Genomic DNA, 14,127 nt, shown 5'->3' with positions numbered 1-14,127 from the left:
TAGGTGCCAAATATACTGGGTTTGTGTCCCCTGAAGTTGCAGAGTAAATTCTAAGGAATAGCAAAGGTTAAAAGTAGGAAAATGTATTAGAGAAAAGATGTGGGGAAGAGGGATGGAGAACAGGAATGGCTCCTGAGAGACGGAGGGGTCCCACGCGGGTCGTCAATGAGCCCACCTCTCCTAGGAAGTTTTATAGGGCAAAATCATGAGGTGGGTACAACGTGGGTCAAAATTATGCTCAGCCACTAAGATGGCAAGTGTAGTCGTTTAGGCCTATTGGTCTAACAGTAGGGAGAGTACATGGGTGACATTGTTATCGCCGGCGGATAATCTGTAGTCTTAGTCTTAGTAGGTGGAAGAGGATGGCCCACCCCTAATGGAAGGATGGGGAATCTCAAAAAGATGATACCAGAAATCCTAAGCCTCATTTGTCCCTTGTCCCTCAGGGAAATGTGTGTAGAACTAGCCTTCTATATAGAACTAGCCATTGTGTGCAAAACTAGCTGTTGTAGAACTAGCCATTTAATCTCCAGATGTGCCTCCAGCCAGTGCTGTCTGGATTCTCAGATTCTCCTGTTCTGCACTGACTCCCTCGGGGGGCCCAGCACTGTCTGCCTGCCTGCCATATTTCTAGCTAATCTAGCTATCTGTAACAGGAACAATGGAAGTTCAGAGTAAGAAGAGTTTATTGAAAGAAAGGTAGCTTCTCAGAGGGACAGTGCTTCTCGAGGGTGTTTTATTGAGCAAAGCCACAAGGTGAGGCACAAAACTATAGTCCACGAATAAGTTTGCAAATATAGTCACTTGTGGAATACTGATCCAATGGGAAGTCACAAGGTGGGTGTGAGGCGGGACAAAACTATGGTCAGCCAATGAAATTACAAATATAGTTGCTTAGGTAATATTGATTAAATGGGGATTAAATGGGGATCAAAAAGCAGATCATGGGGGCTGGGGAGATAGCTCAGTAGATTAAGTGCTTGTCTGGCAAGCACAAGGTCCTGAGTTCAATCCCTGGTACTGGAAAAAAAAAAAAAAAAAAAAAAAAAAAAAGCAGGTCACATAGCAAATACATAGGCTAAAGGAGGGTGAAGGACTGTGCTAGGGAGGTTTTGGTCCCCCACCCAAGGTGGCCAGTGCCTACTTAGAATATCAATCAGTGTTGTTCCTCCCTAGGAAAAGTATGCAGTGTAGTCAGTCCTCTGTTTCTGGAAGCCTGGCCTTCCGTGGATGCGCCTCTGCCACAGTCGTGCTCTGTGCAGTGGGCCCAGCCCTGTCTAACTGCCTGTAATATTTATAACTAACTTAGCTGCTTACAATATGGGGACCGAGTCAGCTCTGTCTCCCTGGGACAACCTGCTTTCCTTTCTTCTCTCAGCTAGGAGAGCAGTGGTACAAGCGAGGCTGCAAGGAACTCTGTGTCTGTCGAGGGAACAACCACATTCGCTGCCGGCCCTGGAAGTGTCAGGCCCAGGAGACCTGTGGCCACCAGAATGGCTTGTATGGCTGCTATGCCAGGGGTGAGTGGCCAGGGGGAAGGTGATCGAGGATGCTGGGTAAGGAGAAGGCCCTGCACCAAGCAGCATCTCCAGGAGCTGTGTGTTAGTCAGCTTTGTGTGACTGTAACAAAGAATTGAAATCTATCCGTTTACAAATAGAAAAGGTTTATATTGGCTCACAGTTCTGGAGGTTTCAGAAAATTTAAAGGAAAGGTAGATTATTTTGGCTTCCATTTTTAGCCCATGGTCAGCCAGCTCCAAGGAAGGAAACAGCTTGGCAGAGGGGCATGGCTGAGGAAAACCTCTTAGCTCAGGGCAGCCAGGAAGCAGAGAAAAGGGAGGAGCCTGGGAGGGAGATGAACCCTGGCAGGCCACCCCCAGGGCCCACCCCTTCAGGACAGACCCTGGCTCCTAACAGCAAGCTGGAGATAGATTCAAGCACCTTCCACCTACCTAAACCTGCCTGAGTTCATGAGGCCTTGGGGGACATAAATGATAAACTGTAAAGGTGAGGTGGACATGGCAACCAAACTCAAGCTCACTGCTGGGACATGAATGGGAGAAGAGAGGCCAGGGCACAGTCCCTCCACAGACAGACAGGCTCCCAATGCCCAGGACCTCAGGAGCAGCCTCCTTACAACCTCAGAGATGGGGTGTGGATGGAGCAGTCCTCCTGCTTGACTATATCCAAGGACAGCTCACATCCAGGAACGACGCAGGTTCACTAGGATGGCTGCCACAGCACATGGTGCTGAGACTCTGAAGCTGGTCCTGCCTTCCCCAGGTTCCGCCACCTGCACTGCCTTGGGCGATCCCCACTACCTGACATTCGATGGAGCCCTGCACCACTTCCTGGGCACCTGTACCTACATCCTGACCCAGCCTTGCTGGCCCAGGTACCAGGAGAACCACTTTGTTGTGAGCGCCACCAATGAAATCCGCGGAGGGGACTTGGAAGCCGCCTACGTCAAAGCCGTCCATGTGAGCATCTTCAGTCTCAGGATCTCGCTGATCAAAGGCCGCAGGGTCATGGTATGTGCTGCTCCCTGTCTCCCAGACCACACCCCGCCCATCATGGTGTCCACATTAGCAGCTGTCAGCCTCTTAGTATTCCTGGGGATGTGCTACACCCCTCTTCCTCTATAAAACACCGGTCACTCCTCCTGCCCTAGGTTTGGTTTCTTTGTTTCTCCAGCACTGTGGAGGGAACCCAAGGCCTTTGCATTGAGCTACATTTCCAACTCATATTTTGAGATAGGGTCTTGCTAAATTCCCTAGTGTACCCCAGGGCGCACTGAGATGGCAATTGAGACTGGACATGGTGGTGCGCGCCTGTAATCCCAGCGCTTGGGAGGCTGCACACAGGTGGACCACTAAGAGTCCAATCTAGTAGTGAGTCCCTGGACACCCTGGAGACCCTGTCCTAAATTCATTTTAAAAAATTAAATAAAAAGTCAGTGAGAATGTATGCGTAAAGGAACACTTCTGTACTGTTAGTGAGAATTGTAATTTAGTATAGCCATTATGGAAATCGGTATAAAAGTGCCTCACAAAAGTAAAAATAAGGAGACAATGTGATATTTACACACACAAGTTTGTTTAATTGCACTTCTGAGGATGGTCTCCAGTTGTACACATTTACCTATAAAAGCTTCAAGTTTATCTTTATAGCAAGTGGAAGAAACTGAAAGAGTAAATAAGATACAAAAGGCACAACTGATATTGTGAAAAGGAAAAAATTATTTAAAAAGAAAGAACTGGGATGGAGGGAAGGAGAAAAAAGAAGGGAAAAATATGTATGTACATACAAGATAGCTAAGATAATACTACTAATTTCTATAAGTTCATTGAAAGGAACTACTGTGAAGTTAACAATATGCAATATCATAAGCATTGTAAATTTCCCATCATCCTGTTTTGAAATTCTGTATCATTTTTATTATTTTCTTCTCTTTAAAATTAAAAAGAGTAAAAATAGAAAGAAAAAATTCCCTAGTGTAGGTTTAACTTGGGATCCTTATGCCTCAGCCTTCTAGAGTGCTGGGATTACAGGTGTGCACATCAAACCCAGCCTACCCCAGATTTCTGTCCCCATGTGGTCTGTGTCCCAAGTTCCTGACTCCTCCTACCATCTCCCCACCTCCCCTCTACAGCTGAATGGCCATCGGGTGGGCCTCCCTGTGTGGCTGTTGCAAGGCCAGGTGGCCATTAGGCTCAGTGGCTCCTTTATCCTGCTCTACACGAACTCTGGGCTTCAGGTTCGCTACGACGGGAAGCACCTGGTGGAGGTGACAGTGCCCTCCTCCTATGCTGGCCAGCTCTGTGGGCTCTGTGGTGAGCTTATGGGGCACTTGAAGGAAAAGCAGGGATGTGTTTGGGTCCTGGCCCCTGGCCCCACATCTACACGGGGTGTCCTAACTCCTTGCCACTGATGCACCAGTTGGGTTCCCTAGGTGTCAGGGTGGGTGCTCAAGGGAGCTGTGGAGGAGGGGGTTGATGGCACAGATGTAAAATCCCAGCACTCCAGGAGGCTGAGTCAGGACAATCGAAAGTTGGAGCTCATCCTGGTCAACTTAGTGACTTCATGAGAACCTGTGTCAAAAAAAAAAAAAAGGTGGGGGGCTTGGGCTATAGCTCAGTGTGAAGGCCCTGGGTTCCATTCTCACTACTGCAAAAGAAAGGAAAGCTGGAGATGAAAACGAAAATGCAGAGCAGATGCCAGTGAGAAGCCCCCTTCTGTCAGGAAGGTGGTGATCCTGAGCTGGGTGAACCAGCGGCACCTGTGGCACCTCTACCCACTGCCTACTCCTGCAGGGAACTACAACAACAACAGCATGGACGACAACCTGCGCCCGGACGGGAAGCCCGCAGGCAGCTCCTCCCAGCTAGGGGCTGCCTGGAGGTCGTCGGAAGGCTCTGAGCCCAGGTGAGCTGGGATAGGGACACAGGCAGAACCAGAGGTGTCTGTCTCCCGAGTCCCCATTCCCTGTGTACTATAGTTGGCCAGGAAACTGGCCGACTGTCTCCTCTTGATCTTCTCTGAGGTTGGAGATTTTCGATTGTGTATTTTTATGTCTTGCTTTTTTTCCCTCTCTCTCTTTTTTCCTGCCTCTCTCTCTCTATCTATCTGTCTCTCCTTTTTTTTTTTCTTTTGAGACAAGGTCTTGGTAAAGTCACTTAAGATCTGCCTGTCTCAGCCTCCCAGAGTGCTAGGATTGGAGGTGTGCAGCACCACTATCTGAATATTTTTCTTTTCTTTCTTTCTTGAGATAGGGCCTGGCTAAGTAGTTCTAGCTGACCTTGGTAATACTACAGCCTGAGCTTCCCCAGAACTAGGATTAGAGGTGCTTGCCACCACGCCTGCCTAAATTTTGAAAGTCCTATTTTCCCTTGCTTAATGGCCACACTGGAGAGCCCATTTGGGAAGTCCAGCTCCGCATCTTCCAGCTGTACCCTCTAGCCTTCCCGCCTGAGAGCTCTGTTTCCTTCTCCTCCCCTATACCCCTGCAGTTTGGGGGATGTTTCCTCAGCTTCATTTTCTGTCCTTTCCTCCAGCTGCTTCCTGGGGGGAGCCGAGCCCTCCAGCTGCCTGGAGGAAGATGACATAACAGGTACCTGGAGTAACAACTGTGAGATCTTGATGAACCCTCTAGGTAAGACATAGCCTTGCTCCCCAAACTTTGTCCTTCTCCCTGGGGACAGGGGATGGTGGTGCATGCCTGTAATCCCAGCACTTGGGAGGCTGAGGCAGGTGGATCTCCTTGAGTTTGAGGTATCCCAGGTGACAAAATGAGTCCAAGGCCAATCTGAACTGCACAGTGAGACCCTGTCACACACAAAAAGAAAAATCAGTCTGGCTTTTGGTGGACATGGACGTCAAATTAAGCACACAGAAGTTTTTGGGTTCACCCACCTCTCTCCCTGTCCTCCAGGGCCCTTCTCCAAATGTCATCAGCTGGTGCCGCCGCAGGCCAGCTTCGCCAGCTGTGTGCAGGGCCAGTGTGGGACCAAGGGTGACAGCCTGGCACTGTGCCGCTCCCTGCAGGCGTATGCGTCTCTGTGTGCCCTGGCCGGCCAGGCTCCTGCCTGGCGCAACAGTACCTTCTGCCGTGAGTTACCCGCCTGCTGCTCCTTCTGCCCCGGGGAAGCCCCAGAACCTCAGCCCCTTCTCCCCTCAGCCCTGCTCCTCTGCCTAGGGAGCTCCCACCCTCCCCAGGGCCTTGCTCCCAGCTCCTGGGGTCCAGCCTATTGTCTGCTGTCTCCTGTGCCTGGGGCTCTGCCCTCTGACTCTCATGTCATCAGAAAGTCTGCTTTTAGCTGAGCCTAGTGGTACAAGCCTGTGATCCTAGCACTGAAGGAGGCTGAGGCAGGGGGACTTCAAATTCAAGCCTAGCCTGGCAAATTAAAGATTTAGAGACCCTATCTTAATAGATAGATAGATAGATAGATAGATAGATAGATAGATAGATAGATAGATAGATGTCTGGGGATGTAGCTAATTGTGAAGGCCTTGGGTTCAATCCCTAGTCACACACACACGTACACATACATCCACTTTTACCTATTTACTGCCTCTTTCCACTTTTACCTACGCCAGCTCTGTTCCCTTCCTCTTTTCCCCAGAGGTTTTTTGTTTTTTTTTTTAATTGTAGCAAAATACATGTAACATAGCCAGGCATGGTGACGTGCTCCTGTAATCTCAGCACTTGGGAGGCTGAGATAGGAGGATTGCTATGACTTCAAGGCCAGCCTGGGCTTCATGATGAGTTCAAGGCCAGCCTGCACTACACAGCGAGACCCTGTCTCCAAAATGTGTGTGTGTGTGTGTGTGTGTATGTGTGTGTACATGAAAGTTACCATACTCACTTTTTCCCCCCACATATCAAATCTGTTTTTTTTTTTTTTTTTTTTGTGGTACTGGACATTGAATCCAGGGCCTTTGCACTGAGCTACATCCCTGGCCCTTTTAAAATATATTTTGTATCTCAAGACCGTCTTGCTAAGTCATTAAGTTGCCCAGGCTGAACTAGACTTGCAAGCCTCGAGCCTCAGCCTTCCAGTTTTGGCTCCTTCCTTTGTAAGGCTGCATAAGAGTCTATTGCCTGGATAGACCACATATATCTGTTTCCCCGTCAGTGGACATTTGCAGGAGCTCTGGAAGCCGCCACGTTGTTCTTCCTAACACATCTCTCTCTTTTAGCTCCGAGGTGCCCTCCCAACAGCAGCTACAGCCCCTGTGCCAAGCCCTGCCCGGCCACCTGCCTCAGCCTGAGCACCCCCAAGGACTGCCCGGCCGCGCTGCCTTGTGTGGAGGGCTGTGAGTGCCAGAAAGGCCACCTGCTGAGCGGAACCTCCTGCGTGCCCCTCAGCCAGTGTGGCTGCGTGGAGCCCCAGGGCTTCTACCACCCGGTGAGAGACCGGCCTGCAGGGGGCGCTCTTCCAGTCCCAACTGTAAGCCTGAGGGTGTGGACAAGCTCAGGCCAGACAGCTGCAGGGCTCAGAGCTCTGGAAGGGGTCAGGGAGACCTGGTCAGGTGCAGGGAGGTAGAGGTGGAGGCATTACCAGACGTAGGAGCCATCCGGGTTCTGGGAAGGCTCTGCCCACATCTGCCTTCCCAGGTCCTGTGGGCCCTGCTGATCCCAGCACCCCACAGGTCGGGGAGAGCTGGTACCCAGAGAGGACCTGCACCTCCCGCTGCACCTGCTTGGTCCACAACAACATCACCTGTCGCCAGGCTGCCTGCCAGGAGGACCAGGTGTGCTGGCTCCACGATGGGCTGCTTAGCTGCTGGGCCCCAGGTAGGAGCTCACAGTACTGGGGGTGCCCACAGCGCCCCACTGTCCGCTGGAGCATTCAAAAGGGCTCTTCCGGGTTCACCCAGTGTGCTAGCCATTCCTATTCCACATCAGAACACCTGAGACTGGGTGATTTATTGAAGAAGGAAGGGTGTGTGTGTGTGTGTGTGTGTGTGTGTGTGTGTGTGTTGTGCTGGAGTCACACCCCCACAAACACATCTTTTTTTTTTTTTTGAGGCAGGGTCTCACTAAGTTCTAAATTGCCCAGGCTGGGCTCAGACTTTCGGCCCTCTCACTGCAGCCCCCTTCCCGGAGTGCTGGGTAGGATGAGGGTTTCTCATGAGAGACCAAACTGACCTTTGTATGGACCCAGTTTCCTGATACCTAACCCACCCCCTGAGCACCCCACAAATCCATTACTCCATGAAGAGAGACACGCATTTGAGAAGGCAGATTCCTCACCACTCCGTCACTTCTGTGTTGGTCAACCTTTGGTGACTGTGACAAAATATCTGAGAATAACAACTTAAAGGGGAAAGGGTTTATTTGGGCTCGTGGTTGCAGAGGTTTCAGTCCCTGTCCCCTGGCTCTATTGCCTCTGGGCCTGTGGCGAGGCCACAGACGGTGGCAGGACTGTATGGGTGACAGAGCTGCTTACCCCATGGCAGCCAGGAAGGAGAGAGGGGCAAGAATGGTGGGATTTAAAAATATGGTAAATCTTAAATTTAAAAGAATATCACAGTAAAAGACACATTGCAGGGCCAGGGAGATGGCTCAGCAGCTTACATACCTGCCTGGCAAGCACAAGGTCTTGAGTTTGATCCCTGGTACCAAAACAAACAAACAAACATCAAGCCATTGCCACAAATTCCTCTTAAAATCCTCCCCTTGTTTCAAACATACCATTCTTGGGGCGGGGAGATGGCTCAGTAGGATAAGTGCTTGCCTGGCAAGCAGAAGGGCCTGAGTTCAATCCCTGGTTCCACCAAAAAAAGCAAAACAAAAAACCCACCATTCTTGCCACTCTCTGAAGCAGTTCTGGAAGCCCTCTTTCTGGAGAGTCTTTTTTTTTTCTTTCTTTCTTTCTTTCATTTTTTGTGATTTTACTGAAGCACAAATAACATGCACACAGGCCGTCTACTCGTTTTCTTCACTGCGCAGCCTGGCATTGGGATTGGTGACTTGGATGGCTAGCTGGGCTGCTCTTCCCATGATGGCCATGCAGTTCTTAGAGGAGACGTTGTGAGCAATCTCTGCACAGTAAGACTTGCTGCACATCAGCAGCACCTCCAGCTCCTTAACATCATGCACCAGGAACTTCTGGAAGCCACTGGGCAGCATGTGCTTTGTCTTTTTGTTACTTCCATAACCTATGTTGGACATCAAGATCTGGCCCTTGAACCTCCTCCGCACTCTGTTGTCGATGCATCTGGGTTTCCACCAGGTGCACTTAATTTTGACATATTGGTCTGACTGGTGCCAGATGAACTTCTTGGTCCTCTTTTTGACGATCTTGGGCTTCATGAGGGGTCTGAGGGCCGCCAAGGTGCCAAGAGGGAGATGGCTGCCCTTTGTGGAGAATCTTTAGTTCCTATGCCTCTATACCTCAAGTGGATGGAAAACAGTGGTCTTTCAAAATCATTTTGACTTGGGAGAAATGTGAGTGAATAAAAGGTGGATGAGGATGCAGTGTTAGGCTTTTACCAGCCTGCAGCTCTGTTGGATTGAACTAAGTGGCTACATTCACTGTATTGTTGATCACTCTTGAGAGAGACTCACAAAAAAACTTCCAGAGCTGCTTTCAGGAAGTGGCAGGAAGAGTCTATGAGTGAGCACATTGGAATTGAGGAGAGGATTTTCTTTTTTTTTTTTTTTTGGCGGAACCGGGGATTGAACTCAGGCCCTTGCGCTTGCCAGGGAAGCGCTTATTCCACTGAGCCATCTCCCTGGCCCGAGGAGAGGATTTTGAAAGGGGCTGATTGCAGTGTGTCTTGTACTGTAATAAACTTTCCGAATATAAACTTTCAGTGTGTACTTTGTCATTGGTCACAGACCTTTGAAAGGAGCCCCTCTAAGGGCCTCCCTCCTGCTCCTGGGCTCCGACTCCCAACACGCAGCTGGGAACTCATCCACGGAGCAATCTAGGGATGAGGCCAGCACCCTGAGATCCACAGTCACCTCTCCCCGCCCCACCCCGGGACACTGCTGCTTTTGGGTTCAAGCCCTCCATCCATGAGTCCTTGGGTGGTATTTTATATGTAAACTGCAATACAGCCCAAAGGCACCCCCTGGAAATCCCATTACCATACCACTTAGGGATTAAGTTTCTAACACAGGAAACGGGACAAGGAACATCCAAGCCACAGCACCTGTGTTTCTCCCATGGTAACTGAAAGTGATGAGATGACATTGTTCTTATCTCTGCCCCGGCCCTGCACCAGCTGGCCCTCAGGACTTTTCCTGGATGTCCCTCTTTTCCTATCCTGGGATTCTGGCCTTTTCCAGGCACAGAGGATGCAGGGCTCAATCTCACCAATGTGGGCGACCCCTCAGCCAGCTCTCTCCCCCAGATGCAGGGATCTGCAGGGCCTCGGGGGATTCTGAGTACGTGGGCTTCGACGGCAGTAGCCACCTTGTGCAGGACACCTGCCCGCACATCCTGGTGAAGGTGTGTCACCCCAACATGGACCTGCTTGTCTTCAAGATAAGCGCCAAGAGCGAGGGCAGAACAGGGGCTTTTGCCCACCGCCAGGTCTACATCAACATTGCTGATGTCCAGGTCACTCTGCAGGAGGGCCACCGAGTGCTGGTGAGCTGGGCATGGTGACAAGCCCCGGAGAGAGGCTTGAGTTCTGGGGAGGGGACGCTGGTCTTCCTCCTACTCACAGATGCCGCCCTCCTCTTCAGATCAATGGCACACCTGTCACCCTTCCTGCCACCTCCCAGATCACAGGGCTCAGCATCACCTCCAGCAGCAGCTACACCATGGTGCACCTGCAGTCTGGCGTGCAAGTCAAGTTTAATGGCCGTCATTTCTTAGAGATCAAAGTCCCTGTGGCTTATTATGGAAAGGTGAGGGCGATACCAACTCAGTGGGGGAGGCAGCCTGGGGTGGGGTAGGGCAGCACCCCAAATCTCCCCAAACCAGTGAGGTCAAGTGCACCTTTCTGGGTGGAGGGGAGTGTCCCGATAATGCCTTTGGGAGTGAGCCGAGGTGGTACATACCTGTGATTCCAGCACTCTGGAAGCCAAGGCAGGAGGAACTTAGTGAAACCCTGCCTCAAAATATAAAAGAAAAAGGGCTAGGGTTATAACTCAGTAAGAAGGTCCTGGGTTCAGGCTCCAGTACTGAAAAAAAAAAAAAAAGCCCTTCAGCCTCCTGGAGCTGAGAACCCTGTACCCACCCAGGTCTGCGGTGTGTGTGGGAACTTCAACGGGGAAAAGGAAGACGAGCTGGTGATGTCCAGTGATGAACCAGCCCAGGATGACCATGAGTTCATGGACAGCTGGAAAGACAAGGACACTAAAACAGAGTAACAGCCCCCTAGGACCTCCTCCTCCCTGTGGCCGGGGGAGCAGGGAAGCACTGCAGGCCACATCTGGGACAGGAAGAGCAGGCATCCCTTCAGGGCTGCGGTTTGAGGAAGGAGGCTTCTGGGCTTCGAGGCTGTTGGCACCAACCTGGGTGATAGGTTCTGGCCTAAGCATGAATGGCTGAACCCTTATGGTGATGGTCTAACATGGCTGAGGCCCAAAACAACAGCTTATATTCCCAATGACCACTTCCTCTGTCTTTTCCCCTCAGCTCTGAATACAACTTCCTCTTATCCTTCCTGCATGAAAAGAAAACACCCCCACCAGCTCCTTATACCTCACTGAGTACCCCCCTCTCAAAACTCCACCCCTAGCAAAAGGTGGAGCCAGCCCCCTGGGTATCAGGTCATGGGACCCTGCCATCTTCCTGCAGTCATCTCTGTGACCTCAGTGAAGGCCTCTCTTTCCTTGTCTTTTCTTTTCTAACATCTCTGCTGCACCAAAAAACCTAACATTGGGGAAGTAGGAAATTCCTTTTCTACTTAGAAATGCAGGAGGGGAAAACCAAAGAAAAGAAAAAGAAACCCAGGCTTGGTGGCCAAATTCTGTAATCCCAGCAGTTGGGAGGCTGAGGTAGGTGGATTGCCATGACTTCAAGGTCAGCCTGGGCTACAAAATGAGTTCAAGCCAGTCTGATAGTGAGAGCCTGTCTCAAAAAGACAGAAAAAAAAAGAAAACAAGAAAGAAAGAAGAAAAGAAAGAAAGAAAAGAAAGAAAGAAAAAAGAAGGAAGGAAGGAGCCTAGTCTGGTGAGGTACACCTGAATCTAAGCCCTCTGAGATGCTGAGGCAGGCAGATCACAAATTCAAGTCCAACCTGGGAAACTTGGTGAAACTCTGTATCAAATAAATAAAAATAAACAAACCAGGATGTAGCTCAGTGCAAAGGCCCTGGGGTTCAATCCCTGGTATGAAAGGAAGAAGAAGAGAAGACAATGCCCAGGGAGATAACTCAGTAGAATAAGTGTTTGCTTAGTAAGCATAGGGTACTGAGTTCAATCCCCAGTACTGAAAAAAAAAAAAAAAAAAAAGACAGAGGAAAAGAAATCTAGGAGGAGATAGGTCACGTGCAAAGTTAGCCTCAGCTCAGACCAGCTTCCTGTGAGGACAAGCAGGGGCAAAAGTTCCCAAGGTTCTCTCAGGGTCACATGGGAACAGCACACCATCACCACAGGTGGCACAGTGGCTGTCCCTATGCTGATTCCTTTCCTTTCCCTGCCAGCTGCCAGGTGGAGGACAAGCGGGCTGAGCCCACCCCGAATGAAAACTGCAGGCTGGCCGACCTCCAGGTGGCCCAGGGGCGCTGCCAAGCAGCCCTGCAGGCTCCAGCATGGGCCGAGTGTGCCACTCGTGTGGCCCTCGAGCCCTTCCTGCTGGACTGCGCGGGCAAACTCTGTGAGTTCGGAGGCCTGAACCAGGCACTGTGCGAGGCCCTGCAGGCCTTTGGGGCTGCCTGCCAAAGCCAAGGAGTCAGGGTTCCACTCTGGAGGAACAGCAGCTTCTGCCGTGAGTGGCCTCCTGTCACCCCAACCTCTCGAGCCACATCCTTCCCCATGTTCCTCAAAGCTCCTTCAGTCTCCTTTCAAGCTGTCCCTGACCCACCTTCCTTCCTACCTCCCATCAGCCCACCCCATATTCCTCCTCCTACTGCCGTACTGGGGATTAAACCTAGGGTCTTTTCCTTGAGCTACATCCCCAGCCCTTTTGAGCTTTTGAGACAGAGTCTCACTAAATTGTCGTCCAGAGACTGGGCACGGTGGCGTGTGCCTGTAATCCCAGCACTTGGGAGACTGTAAGCAGGAGAATTACTACGAGTCCAATCTAGTAGTGAAACCCTGAACACCCGGTAGACCCTTCCTTAAAAAGAAAAACAACATAAATTGTCATCTGGGTTTGTACTTTTGATCTTCCTGCCTCAGCCTCCTGAGTGCTGAGATTATAGGCTTATATCTCCATACCCGGCTTCCATTGTTATATTACATCACAATTTTTCTTCTCTTTTGCTGTACTGGATACTGAACTCAGGACTTCACATTTACTAGGCAATCATTCTATCTGTGAGACATACCCCCACCCCATCACAATTTATTTCACTGCCTTTTTTCCTTGTCTTCCCACCCCCTCTTTGGCAGAACCAGGGATTGAACTGAGGCCATTGTGCTTGCCAGGCAAGCACTTATTCTACTGAGCTATCTCCCCACCCCTTTTTTTTGGTCTTTTTTGAAACAGGGTTTCACTGTGCAGTTCAGGCTGGCCTTGAACTCACTTTGTAGCCCAGGCTGTTCTCAAATTCGCAATCCTCCTGCCTCAGCCTCCCGAGTACTGGGATTATAGGCATGGGCCACCATGTCCTGGCCCCTTAGACATTTTTTAAAAAGTTTTAGGGCAGGCTAGATAGCTCAGCAGACTAAAGCACCTGCTTGGGCAGGTGCAGAGACCAGGGTTTGATTGAGACTTAGACTGGGCATGGTGGTGTGTGCCTATAATCCCGGTGTTGGAGAGGCCAAAAACAGGAGGATTGGGGCTGGGGAGATAGCTTAGTAGAATAAGCATTTGCCTGGCAAGCACATGGTCCCAAGCACATGGTACCAATCCCTGGTACTGCAAAAAAAAAAAAAAAAAAGGAAAGAAAACAGGAGGATCACTACGAGTTCAATCTGTGTAGTGAGACCCTGTAGATCCTGTACTAAATATAGGGGAAAAAAAGTTTTGAGACAGGGTCTTACTAAATTGCCCAGGCTGGGCTTGAACTTAGACTCCTGCCTCAGCCTCCCAAAATGCCGAGGTTATTACTGAGCTACCATGTGTGGCTACATTTGTGCTTTTGAGAGATGCCTCTAAATGTCTGACCTTCCAGAGCGTTGCAAGATTCACATCCCCATAAATGCCCTGTTTCTTCATATGTAAATTCTCAGGTGTGAGCAGGCTTGTTTCCCCACAGCCTCACCAGCACTGGGCATATTGAACCTTTGGGTCTGGGTCTCTGCCAGTCTGATAAGTCTGAATCTTGATTTTTAAAAATATTTCATGTTGGACCAGCCAAATAGCTCAGCAGATTAAAGTGCCTGCAAGCAGGTGCAGGGGTTGGGGGTTCAATCCCCAGGCCTGCCATGCCAGCCCTGCCCCCGGGGCGCACTGAGGCTGGCAACTGAGACTGGGCATGGTGGCGCGCACCACTACGAGTCCAATAGTAGTGAGACCCTGAACACCCTGTAGACCGTTCCTTAAAATACAAAAAAAA

At 50.4% G+C, this 14,127-nt stretch overlaps 1 protein-coding gene and 1 pseudogene across 1 annotated transcript in view; one reads left to right on the top strand and one right to left on the bottom strand.

The window, feature by feature from the left end:
* Window positions 1-14,127, top strand: part of Zan (zonadhesin) — a 39,036-nt gene that overhangs the window by 15,173 nt on the left and 9,736 nt on the right. The window contains exons 20-31 of the mRNA XM_023714561.1: window positions 1,379-1,520; window positions 2,284-2,531; window positions 3,653-3,833; window positions 4,314-4,425; window positions 5,055-5,152; window positions 5,432-5,608; window positions 6,700-6,908; window positions 7,153-7,297; window positions 9,865-10,103; window positions 10,202-10,366; window positions 10,703-10,827; window positions 12,109-12,392. Of these exons, the coding sequence (XP_023570329.1) occupies window positions 1,379-1,520; window positions 2,284-2,531; window positions 3,653-3,833; window positions 4,314-4,425; window positions 5,055-5,152; window positions 5,432-5,608; window positions 6,700-6,908; window positions 7,153-7,297; window positions 9,865-10,103; window positions 10,202-10,366; window positions 10,703-10,827; window positions 12,109-12,392 (2,125 nt within the window). The remainder of the gene's footprint in view (window positions 1-1,378; window positions 1,521-2,283; window positions 2,532-3,652; window positions 3,834-4,313; window positions 4,426-5,054; window positions 5,153-5,431; window positions 5,609-6,699; window positions 6,909-7,152; window positions 7,298-9,864; window positions 10,104-10,201; window positions 10,367-10,702; window positions 10,828-12,108; window positions 12,393-14,127) is intronic.
* Window positions 8,387-9,678, bottom strand: LOC105742085 (annotated as a pseudogene).

Source organism: Octodon degus, unplaced genomic scaffold (assembly GCF_000260255.1).
Source record: "Octodon degus isolate 3935 unplaced genomic scaffold, OctDeg1.0 scaffold00035, whole genome shotgun sequence".
Classification (NCBI taxonomy): Eukaryota; Metazoa; Chordata; class Mammalia; order Rodentia; family Octodontidae; genus Octodon; species Octodon degus.
The sequence above is the reverse complement of the archived record's forward strand: the minus strand, read 5'-3'. Positions and strand labels throughout refer to the sequence as shown.